Source organism: Furipterus horrens, unplaced genomic scaffold (assembly GCF_987537825.1).
Source record: "Furipterus horrens unplaced genomic scaffold, mFurHor1.1.pri manual_scaffold_2, whole genome shotgun sequence".
In the NCBI taxonomy this organism is placed as follows: domain Eukaryota; kingdom Metazoa; phylum Chordata; class Mammalia; order Chiroptera; family Furipteridae; genus Furipterus; species Furipterus horrens.
This window is the reverse complement of record NW_028327172.1, coordinates 139,540,775-139,557,650: the sequence shown is the minus strand read 5'-3', so window position 1 is coordinate 139,557,650 and position 16,876 is coordinate 139,540,775. Positions and strand designations below refer to the sequence as shown.

The 16,876-nt window shown below is 44.2% G+C and overlaps 1 protein-coding gene across 2 annotated transcripts in view; it reads left to right on the top strand.

Moving 5' to 3' along the window:
- Positions 1 to 16,876, top strand: part of CAMK1D (calcium/calmodulin dependent protein kinase ID) — a 405,862-nt gene that overhangs the window by 342,576 nt on the left and 46,410 nt on the right. For both annotated transcript variants that reach the window (XM_090266536.1, XM_090266535.1), the window contains exon 5: positions 6,152 to 6,278. In XM_090266536.1, the coding sequence (XP_090122662.1) occupies positions 6,152 to 6,278 (127 nt within the window). The remainder of the gene's footprint in view (positions 1 to 6,151; positions 6,279 to 16,876) is intronic.

Genomic DNA, 16,876 nt, shown 5'->3' with positions numbered 1-16,876 from the left:
TCAGCACATCAGACTGTATGAAACATAAAAATAAAAAAAAGCAGGTGAGGGTGGGAAGTGGGTAGAGGGCAGGAGATGAAAGAGAAGGAAAATGGAAGGTTATCAGGAAAGATAGCTCAAATGAACTACAATTACCAACTCCTACAGTGTCCTGTGGTTCCTTACTTATCTTTTCCTTGTGAGGTTTTGGCATCCTTGCCCTTCACTCAGTAGCATTGAAGTATCTGGGCCATATTTGGACACCTTGGAAATATATTTCTCCCCGGGTCCATGCCACTGCTAAAGGGTTGATATTGAACCTCTCCATTTGCGGATCAGTACAATTAGCATTGTTGACCCAAGGCTGTAATGTGGCCCAGCCCCCAGAGCTCACTGCACCAGTCAGGGTAGAAATCCCAGCACGCATACCCACAATTCATATAATAAACACGGGGATCATATTCTGTTGAAGCCATATTTATGACTGAGAAATCTAAACCAATTGAAAGAATAAGTCCTAAAGATAAGTGAAAATGGAATTTCAGCATCTCCCATTATCTGGTGCAGGGAGTCAAGGTATAGAATGGTATAACCTTTCCTTTCATAAGGACTCGTCATGAAGTTTTCTTCGCTCCATGTTATCCTTTTCCATTGACTAGGATAGTGGCTCCCAAACGTTAGTCTATGTCAGAACCTTTTGGAGGGCTTGGAAAAACACAGGCTGTTGGCCGCACTCCAGAAGTTCTGATTCTGCAGGTCTGCAGGGCAGCTTGAGAACTTGCATTTATACAGGGGGTTACAGGTGATACTGATGCTGATTTGAGAACCACTCCTGGAAAACCACTGGATGAGGGTATTTGGGAATGTTCACCCTTTGGAGGCTTCTTGACAGGAGACATGCGCTGTGAGCATGATTAGCTAATCTTATGAGCTGGAGGTCCTTCGGTGGGCCAGGTAAGGGTTCAAAGAGAAGATGACCTTGCTGGCGCTTCTGTGCTGGTCAGCAGTGCCTTCTCTGCTCTCCTATGCCCTCCCCAAACACCAATTCTGTGCTTCCAGGGCATAGCAGGCAGCCATCTCTGAACAAGTTAGTGTAGCAACTACAGAGATAGGATGTAGTGGGCTGGTTGTCTGTGCTTATTAGAAATAATTTCTAAGCAGCTATGGCATTTCCCGGGGGGTGGGGGGGGGCAATGTTTATTACCCCTGTAGAAAGGCAGATTGGCTGCATGGGAGGTATTATTTTTCACTCCCACATAACACTTTTGTAGAAATACTTGCAGCTTCCAGCCAGTGGAGCTTTAAGATCACCCGCCAGGCTTATAATTGTAGAAAAAACATTGCCATTTTAGGACTTCTTTGTGATTTCTTTTCAAAGGCACAAAGGAGTTTGGTCTTTGTGAAGGAAGTAGGTGTTGAATTTTCATAAACAGCTGAGAAAATTTAAACAAATTATATCATCTAGGCCAGAACAATGGAGAAGATGATCAGGTTAATTTAAATCTAAGGCATGATCTGGGGTACTGCCCCACCCTCACCCCATTCAATATCCTTCCTTTTCCTCCAGAAAGGTATTCTTGTGTCTTCTTGACCCAGGAGGCTACCAGACATAATCAATTTTTTTTCCCCAAAACAAGGGACTGAGACAGGAAATGTACACCACTGCCCCCTCAGACTAGTGGGGGGCTTCTCAGCCCCGCACTGGTGGTGACACATGAACCTGAGTTGTTCCTGGTAGTGGGGCTGTCCTGTGCAACGTAGATGTTTAACAGCACCTTTGGCCTCTGCCTAGCAGAATCCAGTAGCACTCCTGGAGTTGTAACAGCCAAAAATGCCTCCAGGCATTGCCAACTGTCCCCTGGGGGGCGCAGTTGTCCCAATTGAGAATCATCATATTAGATTAGGAGGATGAGTGATAATATATAATATTACCTTTACAGGAATTGATGGTTCAGATCTTTAAAAAATTGTCATGTGAATATTAAAGGGTTGTGATTGACCATCCAACTCAAGTATGGGCCACCAATTGTTTGCAAAGATGCCATAAAATACAGTAAGCTCATTTTTCAGATGAGTCCTGAGTCTCCTAGGACCCCAGGCAGAGTTGCAAGATCTCCCCTTACCCCACTTCCCCTCCCACAGGCCTCCTGCTGCCCACTGGGGCCCATCCAGATTATCCCAGAGCCTGTCCCCTCCTGCACTTTCTTCCTTGAACCGCACCCTTCCCCAACAAAAAGCCCTGCTGTCTTTACTAGTCTTAAGCCAATTAAAGGTATTGATCTTAACCTTGAATGACCAGTCCATTGAATCCTCCAGGGATAACTGTCCTTCAGAATAGCGCTTTATAGACCCAAATGAGTCTTCTATAGGAGAAATGTTTAAGAATGGATTTGGGGCCCTTTGACAATCTTTTATCACTGACTACAGCTGCAGAAGTGCTGGGACAAGAAAGATGATAAATCAGGAACTTAAAAAAAAAAAACTCTCTGCACGCATGATGGATCCTTATTGTTCATCAAAGGGTAACCCCTGAACTTTCAGATAAAACACAAACCACATGTACTTTTTGATTAGATCATTCCCCCCACTTTCTAAGCATTATTCTTGTTTCAACTATTGATTGGCCCCCCAAAAAACTCATTGCAAACTACATTGATTTTCTTCTGATCTCATGCTTTGTCCATGGAATTAATTTCCCAGTGATTGTTAAATGCTATTTCTTTCTGTGTTAATATTTGGGGCAAAGGATAAAGAAAAGAATTATTCTGACCCCGACTTTGTTCAATATTGCTGCAAGATCCCTGGCTGGGTGGCTCAGTTGGTTGGAACATTGTCCTGGGCACAAAAAGGTTGCAGGTTTGATTCCCAGTCAGGGCACATAACTAGGTTGTGGGTTCGATCCCTGGGCAGGGACCATATAGGAGGCAACCAGTTGATGTTTCTCTCTCACATTAATATTTCTCTCTCTCTCTCTCCCTCTCCCCCACCCCTCTCTTTCTTTCTCCCTCTCTCCCTCTCTCCCTCTTCCCTCCCTCCTTCCCTCTCTCCTTCTTTCTCCCTCTCTCCCTTTCTCTCTCTCTAAAATCAATAAACATGTCCTTGGGGGTAAGGATTCTTTTTTTTAAAGACTTTTTGCAAGAGGGTATTACAATGTCACAATAGGGAAGAGAATCCAACTAAACTCCTAATTCAGCAAGGGAGGGGGAATACTTGTAGCCCACAGTGAGCGGTCATCGGTGGAGAGGAGACATCAAGGCTCAGGGGATTCTTGCTAAAGGCTGGCCAGACACTTAGACAGACACAGGAGATTGACCAAATTTGAGTTGGATCCCCTTAAGCCTTCTCTTTGACTAGGCCCCAACCTTGGCCTGAGTCTGTTGGCTCTGCCCACTTAGTTCAGTCTTAGTAAGAATCCTAGTGATTTAGCAAAAATCCTCACCCTTGATATCTGATCAGATTCCCTGTCCCCGCCTCCCATATGTAAGCACCCAGGGTTGCCTTCAGCAAAGCTCACATCATGTCAGCGTAGCCAGGATCCCCCTTATCCCTGATGTTCCCTCCTGTTCATTTTTTGTCCACTGACGCCCCACCCTCTTCCTTGGCTCTTCCTTATTCAGAGATAAGGGAAGTCTCTTTCCCCTACTACAAACCCCATTATAGTACTCTCCCTAGTAGTCTTCCTAACCATCTTTAACAAGTGTCTGAATTTTTTTTAACAACATCAAAGGTGCAGGGGTTGCGGGGGGAGGCGAAGAACTTGACTAGATATCAAGAGTGAGGAATTCTCTCTAAACTGACTTAGCAGGATTCTTGCAAAGACTGGGCTGTGCGGGCCCAGCAAGGACAGGAGGGGCACGGAACACCGACATCGGGGTCTAGTCAAGAAGAGGGCTCAGAAGAACCTCACTAAGGTTTGGTCAAAAAAAGTCTTGGGTGCCGGGGTTGCCATAACAAAATATCGGACCAGGTGGCTTAAACAACAGACTTATTTTCTTACAGCTCTGGAGGCTAGAAGTCCAAGATCAAGGTGTCAGTAGGGTTGATTTCTCATGAGGTCTCTCTCCTTTTCGCTGTGTCCTCACGTGGACATTTCCTCTGTGCATGTGCAACCCTGGTATTTCTTCCTCTTCCTTTTCATTGGATTAGGATCCCACTTTTATGACTTCATTTAACCTTAGTTATACGCTTAAAGATCTTATTGCCAAATACTGTCACATTGGGGGTTGAGCTTTAACATGTAAATGGGGGTCATAATTTAGTCCATATAACACTGAAGATACAAGTTTTCTGGTAAAACTTCCATTGTGTTCTTAATTCCCCTGGCAAAAAAAGAAAAGGGAAAAAAAGTCTTGGTCAGTTCTCAAAATTTCTCCACAGCAGTGGTTGCACCTCCTAGTCACCTCCCCACCCCCCATGGAGTTCTAAAATCCAGAGGCCTGGGCCCAACCTCAAATCCACTGAAAAACAGAATCTTCAGCCATTCTGCTCAATTAATGATGTCGTCACTGAGGGAGATAATGTGAAAGACTGACACCTCTGCTGCCTTCCAGTTACAACCCCCCACCAGGAAAATTCTGAAGACATACTGAGTGAAAAGTAATCATGTCCCTCATTTATACTAAACCTTAAGGGAAATGCAACAAGAGGCTGTGATAGCTCCCTTGGTCTCCACAAGTCCTGGCCCCATTCTTTGCCAGGAACCTCAAGATTCCCTGATTTTACAAAAAGCACTGTGCAAATGAGGCTTCATTTTCTCCTCCTCAACTCCTAGAGGAGGCCCCTTTGCCCCTCAGAGGCAGGGGCACTGACGTGCAGAGATCTCCTGGAGACAGGACTGTGCTCAGACAGTGGCTGGGTGAGGTGCCTTACAGCTGAGCTCTGCCATATCTTGTTCAGGGCAGCAAACGAGGAACCATCACCACTCATATTTTATAGCACAGCAAACCATCAGAGTACTTAAAGACACATGGCCAGAACATGCTGGATCTCCCACCTCCCCTTCATTCCCAATGACGTACCTCTGCTTCCCAGGAAGCAGAACTAACAGGTGTCAGCTGGCTCATCTGCCAGAACTACAGAATGGGGTGTTACTGAGGGCTGGGGAGAGACCCTTGGATTAGAAAGGTTGCTAACAACGGTCTGATAAAAGATCATAATAGCACCTGCGGAAGTAATTTTATTGCTGGGCTTCTCCTTTCCCCTAACCCAGAAAATGATTCAACAAGTCTGAGAGGCATCAGCTTTCTAGTGCTAATCTGAAAAGAAAAAGGCCTTTCAAAGTGAGAGGCAACAAGTGTTTATTTGAGACCAACAAGAATATGTGGGTATCATTGCAGGAGTCCAAATACTGTCTGATTAGGAGACAAAGGCTGAGGGTATTTCTGAGAACGGGAAGGGGAACAATTATATCACTAGAAGGAAGATGTTTCTATTGGTGTAGGTAACATGACATAGTGGTGTTAATTCCAAATAATGTTTAAAATTTTCAGTCCAGTAGTCATTATAACCACTTTATTGCTATCTCTGCAAACCGTTCTTTGGAAACAATGTCACTCTAGGCCCAGTCCAGAGGTTATTTTGTCCTGTTGGCAACATCTGCAACATTAGGAGGTTTGAGGCATAAGACACTAACGGTAGTTCCTCTTGGATGGCAGCTCTAGCTCCATTTTATTTGTTTACTTATTTAATATTTTTGTTATTTTTAGAGAGAGGGGAAGGGACAGAGAGAGAGAGAAACATCAATGTGTAGTTGCTTCTCACACGCCCCCCCAGACATGTGCCCTGACTAGGAATCGAACCAGCGACCCTTTGGTTCTCAGGCCAGTAGTCAATCCACTGAGCCACACCAGCCAAGGCTCTAACTCTATTTTAAAGTGGCTCTGTTTCTACTATTGTTTACACTGAATTACCTCCAAACTGGTTAATTTTTTTATTAGGGAAAATACTAATAAGGGGACAGGGACTGCCGTTTATTGAAAACCGGTAAGTGCCCTCTGCGGTGCAGAGCCCTCTGTGGTGCATTGTTAAAGACAGCTTTTCTTACAGCGTTTACTGTGTCTAAAGGTCAAGTACATTCTTGAGTAGTGAGTAGGTTTTGTGGTTTGCTGAGTCCACCACGGTTAACCAGCTCTAACCACAGTTTGTAAATTTTTTTTCATTATTTTCTTTCTAGCCTGAAAATCTGTTGTACTACAGCCAAGATGAGGAGTCCAAAATAATGATCAGTGACTTTGGATTGTCAAAAATGGAGGGCAAAGGAGATGTGATGTCCACAGCCTGCGGGACCCCCGGCTACGTTGGTAAGGACAGTGTGTGTGTCCCTGCATGTCACCTTCATTAGTCTTCTTAAGCATTTGAGGCTGGCACGTGATCATGGCTGCCTTCATTTCCCTTGAAGGAAGAATAAAAAGAGTGAGAGACACAAGAAGGAGCTACAGGGCAAGTGATTCCCCTTGAAACTTTTTAAGAATTGGGTAGAAATCCTGTTTCATTTGGGTGTGGGCCTGACTGGATGCCAGGAGTTGATTTGGATGTATTTCCAGGTTCTGATACCAGACACGCTGTGTGTATGTGTGTTTTCAAATGATTTACAGTGAGACACTGGGATGACAGTAAGGTGCAGACACAAATAAAATATTTAAAATGTTGAGATAGAAGCATCTGGAAAGAAACTGTTGATAGGAAGACTCTGGTTCAAACCTTATTAAAGTCCCTTCCTTGAGTTAGCCAGTCTTGATGTGTACTGGAGAAGCCAAGAATGAAAGTATTCCTTAAAACCAGAAGCCCAGACTTTTTGTACTAAACGTAGGGAATGCCAAGAAGGCTACTGACAAGTCTGAACACATGGATCCTGAGATTCACCTTCTGTCTTCAGGGACCTGGAGAAAGGCCATTGGAACTGTGAGGTTTTTGAGACTTTCATTTACACGAATATACTTATTCATTCAGCAAATGTATACGAAACTACCTATGATGTACCAAGTGCTTTTCTAGGCACTGAGTGATGCCGTGAATGAGACAGATATGTACCTGTCCTCACGGAGCTTACATTTTATTTGGGAGCAATAGACAGTCAACAAAGAAACAAGTAAATGAATAGCGTTGTTTCAGATCATGATTAAGTGCTGCAAGTAAAAGAAAATAAGATGGGGGCATGTGATACAGTAGCGAGGGTGCAGAGGGATTGGGACTAAGTTAAGGGGACATGGTGGAGACTGGGGCAGCCAGCCGTGGGAACTTAGGGGACAGAACATTCCAGGTAGAGGCATCAGCTTTTGCAAAAGCCGTAAGTCAGGAAGAAAGCCCAGGGAAAGGGTACAGGCTAGGAATGTCTGAAAACAGTTTCAAAACTGAGTTTGGAAAGGACTTTCAGAAAAAGGAGATTAAGGCTGAATTTTCATCATGCAAACCATGATGGTCTTTCTTAATGAGAACAGGAAACCTACCCTGGAAGAGAGGAGGGAATGTCAACATCATTCCTATTTGTCTTTGGGTCAAACCACATCACCTTCCCCAGGTGGCTGAGGGAAGCAGGTCTCACAGTAAATGGGCCTGGAGCCCCAGAGCATTGTGGGAAACTCCATAGCACAGCCTTACAAGTGTTTGCATAATAATGGCTATTATGTCACAGCTGTCACATTTTTAAAGGAACTCAAAGAAGAGGAGAAAAGAGCAGGCTGAGGGAATAACAGGAAACAAGGAGGTTTAGAAGGAAGAGATCAGGATGGTGGAAACGTAGCAGGGGGCAAGGTGTGCTCCGTACTGCTTAGCTCTTGACTCTCGCAAGTGAGGGTTGTTCCTTGGATTGTGTATATGCACTAGACCGAGAAGAAATGGTTCTGATTCTGTTTAAGAGGCCAGCACAGGCCATGATGGAGATAATGGAATAGCAAACTATCTCTGTTCTAGGAAAGTAAAATGATGCTTAGGCTTAGGCTTGGACCTAGGCTAGGCCCTGTCAGGTACACTTAAAATTATGACTCCATCACATGTGTAAATGCATGTGTATGCCTGAGGGGGGCGACAGTGAGCAAAAATGTGAGCATGTGTGGGGTGTGTGTGGAATTTCTCCAGCCCAGTCCAAGTCATCAGGCAAGCAGCAAATAAAAACAAATAGACAAGCTTATTCTCGTTTCCCTTAAAAGAGGAGGAGGAAGAAAGCCCTTTCCAACCACAGGCATTAGAAAATGGAAAGGTGTATGAGGTCATGGTGTCCAGGGTCCTGGCCAGGGTGGCTATGCTGCTTCAGTAGTTTGGTGCCCAGGCGAGTCCGGGCCCAGAGGCTACGGGAGGTATGGTGGCTGCCCAACGTCCCCTTCTGGGAAGTCGACTCTGGAGCCATAATTTAATGTTCTGACAAAGAATGCCCATATTTACATATGCATCACACTGTTCTCATACTTGGCTCTGATGTTGGAAAGCTCTAGCACTTTCTAAATTGATTTTTGCTTCTTTGCTTCTTGGCAGAGCCCATGGACTGGCAGGTTCTCTGGGTTTCCAAGTGGCTGCCATCGTTTGGTCTGGTTCTGTTTAGATGTCAGACACTGATGAGTCTGGGAACTGGGAACAATGTTTAGATGTGGCCCTTGTTCTTCCTACCCTAAATGGAGGCAAGTGGAGCCATCCAATAATTCTCTTATCAGGTATCAAGTTCACTGTGAGTGGGGAGGGGGAAATGGAAGATTGTTGGAATATAGCAATTCTATATCTTCATGTTTGAGCATTGAGACTCCAGGAAGACCTTTAGAACAAGGAAGGGGCCATGCTGGGATTTTGTGTCTATGTAAACATACGTCGGGCAGTGGGCTGTGTTTCCTCCCCTACAGTCTACATGGAAAACTCCTTTTCATCCGTCAAAGACCTGCTTACATGTTACCCCCTTTTGAATGCTTTTCCAACACCCATCCTCTCCTTTACCATCCTAGTTCTTTTCCTGACCTTTTCTCATCATGGCTCTGATATCTCAGGGTCCATATTTATTTGTGTATCTCCTCTACCACTCTGGGTTTTTCTAGAGCAGGGTCTGTGTCTTATCCATCTTTTCACAGATGCTTGTTAATTGAATAGAAGTCCCAAGGTTCTGAAAATTAGCAATTTTTCCTTCCTCTCCTCCCCTTTTATTCGTTCAGCCTGCATTTATTGAATTCCTATTATGTGCTGTGCATAGAGATTTTGTGTTAGGAATACAAGGATGAATAAGACGGAGTCCCTGACCTCAAAATGTTCATAGTATTACTATGAGAGACTGAGGGCAAACAAGTGCATTGAATAATGTATAGTTAAGTGCTACATTATTCATCCATTCAAGAATTATTCATTTACTGCCAACCTTCTGTTCTAGGCACAGGGGATGCATCAGTAGAAAGAAAACAAACAGATAAAAGTCTGTCCACCCTCATGGTACTTACATTTGCGTGGGAGAGAGACAGATGATAAGCAAACAGCTATGTATGTTAATTAGTAAGTTAGGTGGTGATGTGCTCTGGAAAAAAATAAAGCAGGCAAGAGATTAGCAAGTGCGAGTGTGTGTGTGTATGTAGGTGGTTGTAGTTTTTAATATGGTAATAAGGGCAGCTCTCACTAAGCAGGTGGTGATGCAACCAAGACTTGACAGAAGTGAAGGAGCTAGCCACGCTGTTATTTGGAGGAAGAGCATATCAAGGATGGTGCACAGGCCCTGAGGCAGGAGAGGGAGGGTGAGCAGAGAAGAGAATAGGGCAGATAAAGTCAGAGAAGTAACAAGCAGAGCATGTACTGACCAGGACTGCAGGTCGTTGTCAGAATTGTGGCTCTTACCTGGAATGGCATAGTTGTCTTTAATTGAGATACTTGTGGGAGGAGTAAGTTGCAGAAATGTTATCAGGGGTTTTGGTTTTGATTTGTTGAAGTTTGCAAAGTCAGGGGGGCAATGGGAATATGAGTCTGGAGTCCTAGAGAGAAATCTATTCTGGAACTACATACTGTATTCTCGTTGTTCATGGTGGTTGTGTTCTGTAAAGTTGCTGTGAACACTGACTATTGAGCCACGGCCCCCCAGAGGAAAGGCAGGGTTAGTTTCCTCCTGGCCTCTGATCACAGCATTTTCAGCAACTGATCCATGTGTAACCTTGTTTTATGTGTGGTACTGTTCAATGACATCCTATTTAATATTATTGTCAATTCATTAACATTGAACTCATGACCAACAGCACTAAGACTCGTGCCTGAACAAACTTGTCAAACACATGTATTTTCTCCATTAGGCACATCCCGGCTTTCTTATACTTAGGAGCCCTAGACAGCACCTCAGCACTACACTTGGGGCCTTTTTAAAAAGGGAAATTGACAAAACACACAACAATGTGAAAAATGCGGTGCTAACTAGACCATGAAGTCAGTACTTGTTTACAGCGTGAGAGCCAAAAAGGAGAGGGCAGAGTGTTGGCAGGTTTGACCACACCTGGGAATGTGCACCTTGGGTGACTCAAAGTTTTGGCCACTCTGCTCTTGTCCACAAATAACCTCAAAAGCATCATGAGTATGGATTTGGGAACTACAAATAAATTTTAATGAGCAGGCAGATTCAAAAATATGGAATCTATGAATAATGAGGGTGGGCTGTATTTGGGAGCTGATAGTCTCTGGATGCATTTTAAAGCCATGAACCTGGATAAAATCACCGGCCGGGTGGGTGTAAATGGGGGAGGGGAAAGGCCCCAGGGCTGACTCATGGGGACTCAAGGGTCCATGGAGTCAGCAATAGGTGAAGTAAGAAGAGAACCAAGGGAGGGTGGTGTCTGGGAAGCACTTCAACTTGGAGAAAGTACGATACCATGGGGTCAGTTGTTGCTACTAAGTCAAGATAACAACTGAGTGAGTAATGACCATTGGTTTTGGGAACCTCGAATTATGACTTAATTACGATTAATTAAGTCTTTGAGAGCCTGGCTGTCAGAGTAATGCAGGGAAGAAGGTGAAACAGGTCTTTCTAAGAAGACCCCAGCATGCTGTCAATCCTGAGAACAGACACCGCCAATTCCACCTGCCCCCAGCAATGGCTGCAAGTTGGGATACTGAAATCTTGGACTAAGAAGCCATGGCCTCATTCCTGCGTGGCTGTTTTCCATTTGAATAGGGCAGAGCCCAGCCCCATTGGCATCTGTGAGAGAGAAGGGAGAGTGCTGTTCTCCCCCTCTGATTCAGAGGGACAGTGTCCCACAAGCCCAAACCAGGAGCAGATGGCTGCTGGCTGCTTTTAGCTTTAGTTTAGACTCCTTCTGGGTAGAAGTGTTAGTTTCAATTTGTGAACACTGTTGTTTTATCATTGTTATTACCTGAATAACTATTCACTATTCAGCTGAATAATTAATTCTGCCAAGATCAAGATTATTGCTTCAATTTTAACAAGCTCCCTAACAATGAAAAAAATGGTCGTTTATCCCAAGTACCCCAATGCACACAGTGCCATAGAAGAAGGCAAAGGAATATGAGCTCTTGAACTGCACCTTTTACTTGTAGCAGCTGCCCAGATCTTACACGCCCTTGCTAAGGATCCATGGCCCTTGTGGATTGTCACGTCACAGCTGGCAGGAGACGTGGGCACCTGTGAGTGCTGCGTTCCTACCACAGGCGGTGCAGAGGCCACCCCCAGTGGAGTATGGCAGGCAGGCGACACAGGTCCATAAAAGCATGTTTCCAGTATCCAGTCGCTAGCCTATTTCAGAAGCAACATCACAAATACAGGTGAGACAGAACAACAGTGGCTGGAACGACCATGGAAAAACCATGGAGGAGGCAGGACTTGAAGGAAAGGTAGAACTCCGGGAGACTAAGAGAGTTACAGATGCAGGAAAGCAGGGGACGATGGTCCTGAGTCCTAAACTGCTTCTTGTGTGGTCTGGGAGAAATGAGCAGACTCATTTGGCTTGGAGAGAGGGAGTGCATAAATACTGCGAGATAATTTAAGAGAAATGATGGGGCCATGTGGTAGAAATCAGCTTGTCAGTATAACATGGGGACCTCCAATATGGTATTGACCTGGATTTAGCTCCATTTAATCGAATTGGGTAGAACATTCCCCTTGGCGTCTCCAACAAGAGAGAGAGTCAGAGCTAAGAAGGTTAGGAAAATTACTTGTGTGACCTGCCCTGCAAACATTAATTAAAACATCCAAACAGGATCGTCTCCTGAATCACTGAATAGAAAGCGTAAATCCCAGAAAGTACCCATTTTAGTCATGTAATTGATGAGACTAAAGGCAACAAACCTACTCCTACTTGGTAGAGGAAATCCTGTTGTTTTATTTCTTGATATGCTATTGGCACACTAGTGTTATTATTCAGATTCTGTAGGTCCAGTTCTCCTGGTTTCAGAAAGAAAATGAAACTATTGTAAAAGAACTTCAAGTCTTTGCCTATAGATTAAGTGACAAAGTGCCTCGCTCCAGGAAGGTGAGCATGTGCTCTGTCACCAGCCAGGAGGCTCAGGAATGCAAAACTGCACCTGGAAAGGGCAAGAAGCCTGGGCCAGTGGAGGCTTTCACTGCTTTGTGATGTGTGTGAGTTATATGAGACTTTCTTTTTTCATCAAGACTTACTGAGTGATGGTCCACCCCTTTGCCGTATTTCACTTGGAATACACACCGGCAACCATACTCTTTCATTATTGGATGTGGCTCAGAAATAGGAAGGAAATTTCTATCTGGTCCATCGTGTTCATAAGCAGAACTGTGTTACGGTTCTGCAGATGGTGGCTAATTGTTATGTTGCTGAAACTGTAGGGAAGGAGTCCTTCTAGCCTGCACAGACATCACGGAAGTCTTTGGTCTAGCTCTGGCTTAACTTGCTTAAATAGTTTAAACAGATCAACAAAAGTGGAGAACACTTGATCAATGTTCTTAGCATTATTATTATTATTTTTTGTACAGTTAGGAGAATGCTCTTAATTCACGGGGCCATTGCATTTTTAGAACTTGCCATGGGACCTGAGGTTATGGTGAAAGCTTGGAAACCAGTGGCTCCCGGAAGCACGGTGTTGGGATGAGGACCTCTGTTCTCAAAGCCACCCAACCTGCAGTTGGTGACATTCACAGCAGTGGAACTTGAATGCAAGTATTTCTGCCACTGGTTAATAGGACGGAGGCCTGGCCCTTCATGTAAACTCAGGTTCTCAGTTTCTCGTAGGTAAAATAAGTGGGCTGAACTAATTGACCTCAGTGATTTTTCCTGCTTCTATCATTAGATATTTCTATAGCTATGTGACTTAGTATCCTTTAAGTATATAAATATCTGTGTGTCAAGGATATTGCCTGTCATTTTTCCCATCTTTACTCAGAACAGACAAGAACAATTGGATTAAATTGATTTACATCCTCCATTTCCATCCTCTTCAGCAACTTAAGTCAAGGCAGTTTCTCTCACCGTTTTTCATGATTCCTGTGTTCACAGCCCTTTGATCCTCAGTGTGGCTGTTTTCCCTCACAGAGCTGGATTTTTATTTGTACACTTAAATATATCTTTTAGTGCCCAGCTCTAAGCATTACATCATTGTTCTCATTCTCTCAGACTGTTAGCACTGAAGCAGGATTTTATATAGCTGATAAATTGGCATACAGGGCACAGACAAGTGGGCAAGGGCTCAGGTAAGAATTTCCTTCTCTCTCAGCGGCTACTCCATGACAGCCAACCATGAGTATTTCATCACTCCAGGTGCTGTTACCAGACCCCATTTGTTAGAGAGGACAGGGCTCCCTAAGTGGCAGGACATGCAGAACCCTCTCCTTTTATTACCCTGGACACAGTGAGTGTGGATGGGTACAAGAGCTCCCCATCGCAGCGTGGGCAGATTAAGCCCAGCCCTGCCTTGGAGGAGTCCCCACCCCACGCATCCACCCACTAGCTCACTCCTAACGTGGTTAAAGCACTGCTTATCCTTCTGGAATTTCTTAATGCACCTCTCAAAGTCTTTGATATTGGAATGGAGTTTCACAGTTTCTAAACTGGTACCATTGTGTTATGACAAAGAGGAGGGAAGGCATTATTCTTTGTAACTTAACATTTTTTTTTTTTGCTTTTAATTATTAAAAATCAAAACATTGAAATAACTCTACCTGTTTTCTTAGTTTTGAAGTGTAGCTTCTTACCAGATTTCAGAAGACAGGATGGGCTCAAGTGCCAGCAGCCGCCCCATTGTGGTTACAGCAGTTAAGGTGGAGGCTAAGTCTTGGGAAAGCTACCATGGATGCGACTCAGGGTTATTTGTTGTCACAGTGCTCTGAAGTGCCTTCCTCTCAACATTCTCTTTCCTCATCCCACTGAATTCCAGGTCTTTCCCACATTTAAAAATGCCAGGCAACCTCCCTTTTTCCACGCCCTTCCCGTTCCTCAGCCTCACTGCCCACCACCACTCCCCACCTCCAGCCACATTTTGGCTTTGGTAGCATTTGAATAGTAATCCAGCTCAGATCAGAGCAATAATTATAAACCAGGAGGGTTCCTTAGTGGGGACTTTTCATGCCTGTGGTAAAATTCAAGAGGCTACTAGGAAAATCAGAGTGAGCTGCTCTTTTGCAGTGCATTTTTAGTACTTTACAACTCTAGGGGAAGGATACGAAGAGAATGGAGCTGCCCAGGAAACTTCTACGCCTCTTAGCTTTGGGTTGAAGACAAACCACAGACAAGGAATGATCCTGTATTTCAGCTGTATTTTGTTTGCCAGTAATCCGCTGACAATACCCTACACCTGGGTGAAGCAATGCTCACAGCAAAGCCCCTCACTGATGTTTTTTCTCTTGATAATCCTGCTCCTGAAAATTCTGTTATTGACAAGAAGCAGATATGACTAAGCACATTCCATATTGCCTCCTTGTTATTATGCAGTTCCTACTGTGGCCCAATTCTCCTCTAAAGTGTATGCCTAAATTTTATTTTCCTTGATCTTAAGAATTTTATTTACCCTCTCTGAACAGGCTGTAACTGGGTAGAGCTGTTTTCTCACCACCTGTGGGAGTTCCTTAAGGACAGGAAGACTATCTGGGATCCAAGTGTCCAGCCCTGGACACAAATCCCTAGTGGTTTTCCTTAAAATGAGGGGTCACCCACAGCTCTTCAGTTGCTCAAGTTCTTTTCCACAAAGGCCTAACTCCAGGACAAAATGCAAGTGTCTTTCAAGACAAGACACTGAGGCATACAAAGATAATGAGTTCTCTGAGATACAGTGGCATAGAGCCAGGCTATAGCTGTGTCCTCTGAGTCAGTGCTGGGTGTGAGCTGGCAGAGATGATAGTGCCACTGTATCTGCATATAATCTTACTGTTTTTAAAGCAGTCTCATAGAAGGTCAGGACTCCAGTTAGGCCACCTGCTCCTCGGTCAGGCTCCTTCCTGAAAAGACCACATCACATTGCCCAGACTGTCCTGGGGAGAACTTGAATCCAGCACCACCACCACCTACAACCCCCAAGTTTTGTGATCTCCTTTCATGAGCCACTTGGGGAAAGACCATGATATTAAAAGAGGTCTTGACTACCTCTGGCTGTGACCAACATTCATCTCTTAGGGTCTTTTCCTCCCCACTGTGACATGCATGAAGTTTAAGTTAAATGCCTTTCTCCTTGGCCTCTCCAGGGAGGTGAGGCCAGTCGGCAAGAGAAACAGCTGAGCCTTAGACTAGGCCATGGGTCAGCAAGTTGCTTCTATGCCAGCCTCTTCCTGTTGATGTCATTGGGTACGTGGCAGGCTGGACATTTTAAACCCATCTTCGAAGACAGAACCTCATTCAAAGACAGGTAGAAATGCTGTTAGTCTTAATGTCTGGTCAGCTCTATTTTAGCAGGTAGGGGAGATGGGAGGAGTTTTACACATTTCAAAGACTTAGGGAAAAATGAGAATATGCCCGTTTTTATAAGTAGTCTTCTATAACGATTTTTTCTAACCTCCCCTTAAAAAGGAATTTTAACTGGGGCCAATGAAAACAAGACTGGTTAGAACTGGGCATTGCATCCTTATAGCTACTTAAAGGCTGGGAGGGAACTCGGGTGGTGGAGAGAGGAATCTTGATGACACCTGGCCAGAAGGTAAGAGAGGGTAAGCTGGGGCTAGGAGAGGCAGAGGGCCCAGGGAAGAGAATGTGGCAGAAATAGTCTCTCTCTTCCCTCAGTAAATGCATGGTAGGTCAGAGTTCCTCAACCATCACAGGAATCTCTAATATTAGGACAAATTGTCCTCGTTTCCTGTTCTATCAACAATGATGAACAGGAAATTCCTGGGTTGCAGTGTCTAGATTGGTGCCTGAATAGAGTGGAGACCATGTAAATAGGTGGGTGATTAAGTGAGCAAGGGGATTAATACCTAAATGAAATAAGGGACTAGCTGGATGGGAGGTTTGTCTAGGGGGTGTTAAGGCTCCTTCCAACTCTGGGGTTCATGTTCTCCTGCTGTGCCCTTTCATCGCAGGTGGGCGCAGCTCGCTCCTGACTTCCGAAGGTCTTAATCAGAAGGGTGAAAATCTTCATTTATGAATCATTTCCATTATGTTACATTAGAATCAATAGGGAATACCAAATGATATCAAGGATCTGTCTATCCCTGTTTCTAGAAAATAATAATATTTGAGATTTGCTTTTGCTCTTGTGCTTTTACCAACTTTTCTTCCTTACATAATAACTACCACTAATTATATCTATAACATTTTATGTGCTTATTAGTCCCTGAAAGCTGCATAACAGTTCTAAAAGATGGACTCTATTAATGTTCCCATTTTACAGATGAACAAAATGGAGGTTTAGAGAAATTAAATGGCCAAATTCACACAGGTAGTAAGTGATGGATCCTAGGTTTCCTTCACTGAAAAGTCAATGTCCCTAACTATTTAAAACTTCTTAAATTCAGACAACTAAAGCTGTTTTAAGTTAAAATAACCTA